This window comes from Colobus angolensis, unplaced genomic scaffold (genome assembly GCF_000951035.1).
Source record: "Colobus angolensis palliatus isolate OR3802 unplaced genomic scaffold, Cang.pa_1.0 Scaffold39, whole genome shotgun sequence".
Classification (NCBI taxonomy): domain Eukaryota; kingdom Metazoa; phylum Chordata; class Mammalia; order Primates; family Cercopithecidae; genus Colobus; species Colobus angolensis.
In genome coordinates this window covers 2,765,508-2,767,423 of record NW_012117265.1, presented here as the reverse complement: position 1 = coordinate 2,767,423, position 1,916 = coordinate 2,765,508, and the positions used below count along the sequence as shown (strand labels likewise).

At 49.3% G+C, this 1,916-nt stretch overlaps 1 protein-coding gene across 1 annotated transcript in view; it reads right to left on the bottom strand.

Moving 5' to 3' along the window:
* Positions 1-1,197, bottom strand: part of AP1M2 (adaptor-related protein complex 1, mu 2 subunit) — a 15,617-nt gene extending 14,420 nt beyond the window's left edge. The window contains exon 1 of the mRNA XM_011954840.1: positions 1,081-1,197. Within this exon, the coding sequence (XP_011810230.1) occupies positions 1,081-1,122 (42 nt within the window). The 5' untranslated portion in view covers positions 1,123-1,197. The remainder of the gene's footprint in view (positions 1-1,080) is intronic.
* Between the last annotated feature and the right edge of the window lie 719 nt (positions 1,198-1,916).

The following is a 1,916-nucleotide window of genomic DNA, read 5'->3' as shown; positions in this document are numbered from 1 at the left end:
AAAAAAAAAAAAATTAAAAATAGCCGGGCATGGCTGGGCGTGGTGGCTCACGCCTGTAATCCCAGCACTTCGGGGGGCCAAGGCGGGCGGACCACCTGAGGTCAGGAGTTCGAGACCAGCCTGCCCAAGATGGTGAAACCCTATCTCTACTAAAAATACAAAAAAAATTAGCCTGGTGTGGTGGTGGGCACCTGTAATCCCAGCTACTTGGGAGGCTAAGACAGTAGAATCGCTTGAACCCGGGAGGCAGAGGTCGCAGTGAGCCAAGATAGCACCACTGCACTCCCGCCTGAGTAACAAGAGTGAAACTCCATCTCAAAAAAATAAATAAATAAATAAATAAAGCCTGGCATGGAGGGGTCAGCCAGCAGCCCCAGCTACTCAGGAGTTTGAGACCAGCTTTGGCAACATAGCGGGATCCCGCTGCAAAAAAATGTCAAGAATTAGCCAGGCATGGTGGCCTGCACCTGTGTAGTCACAGCTACTCCAGAGACTGAGGCAGGAGGATCGCTTGAGCCCAGAAATTTCAGGATGCAGTGAGCTATGACTGCACCACTACACTCAAGCCTGGAAGACAGCTAGAGACCCTGTCTCCAAATTAAAAAAAAGACAAGAGGAATACAAGGACTTCAGGAAGAGGCAAGGCAGCCACAGATCGGGGGAGTTAGAGGCCCCTGTTCCAGTTGCCTTCCCCAGGTATTAACACTGTGGATGCCGACGGTGACGGAGAGAATTTCAATTTGCTGAGTCCCTAATTTTTCCAGAAAAGCCACTGTGCTAAGTAGTTTACACGCAGCGAGTTGTATTAATTCTCATTGGGTGGGGACCTCTGTTGCTCCCATTTTTACATACAGAGAAACTGAGGCCCTGGGAGGCGAACGCCTTGGCCTCAGGCACAAAGCGAGTGAATGCTGGAGGTGGGATTTGACCCGGGATTTCCAGGGATTGCGGGACGGGGCGGGTGGGGTGTTCCCAGGCCCATTGCTGGGGCCTCCGTGGCCTGCGCGGAGGGGTCGCCCCTGAATCCACGGGAGCGAGACCTCACCTGTCCGTCTCCCAACTCCTCATGCCCAGCCTCACCTTGCCCTTGACGTCGAGAATGAAGACAGCCGAGGCGGACATGGTGACGGTTGAGGGACCTAGCAGGCGGGGAGGGAGCGCCGGGAGGCGACGGCGGCGCCGCTTCCTTCTTCCTGCGGAAGCGCCTGCGCCCAGGTGAGAGCCCAGGTGTGTGCGTCTTAAAGGGGAGGCGGCCAGGTGAGCAGCGCTGTCGGCCAACGTGAAGACCGCTGCGGGGCCGGGAGAGGTACTGCGACTTCAGATGCGTCTGCTGCCCCCCTTCACTTTCCCTATGTGTATTTCCCTAGTAATGATGGGTAGAGATCCCAGACCAGTCATCCATCCTTCCATCCATTCATTCATCCTTTCATTCATCTATCCATTCATCCATCCATCCATCCATCCTTCCATTCTTGCATTCATTAATCCATCCATTCATTAATCCATCCATGCATCCACTCATTTAGCCATTCATTAATCCATCTTCCATCGATTCATTGATCCATCCATCCATTCGTCATCCATTTATTCATCCATTTTTGCATTCATTTATTTATTCATCTATCCATTATCCATCCATCTATCCATTTATTCATCCATTCTAACATTCATCAATTTATTCATCTATCCATCCATTCATCCATTCTTGCATTAATTTATTCATCTAAACATTCATCAGTCCATCCATCCATCCATTCATCCATTCTTGCATTCATTAATTAATTCATCTATCCATTCATCCACCCATCTATCCATCCATTCATTCATCCTCTCATTAATTCATCCATCCATTCATCTTGTTTCTTTTTTTTTTTTTTTTTTTTTTTTTTCAGCAAATTTAATGAAGCCACTATAGC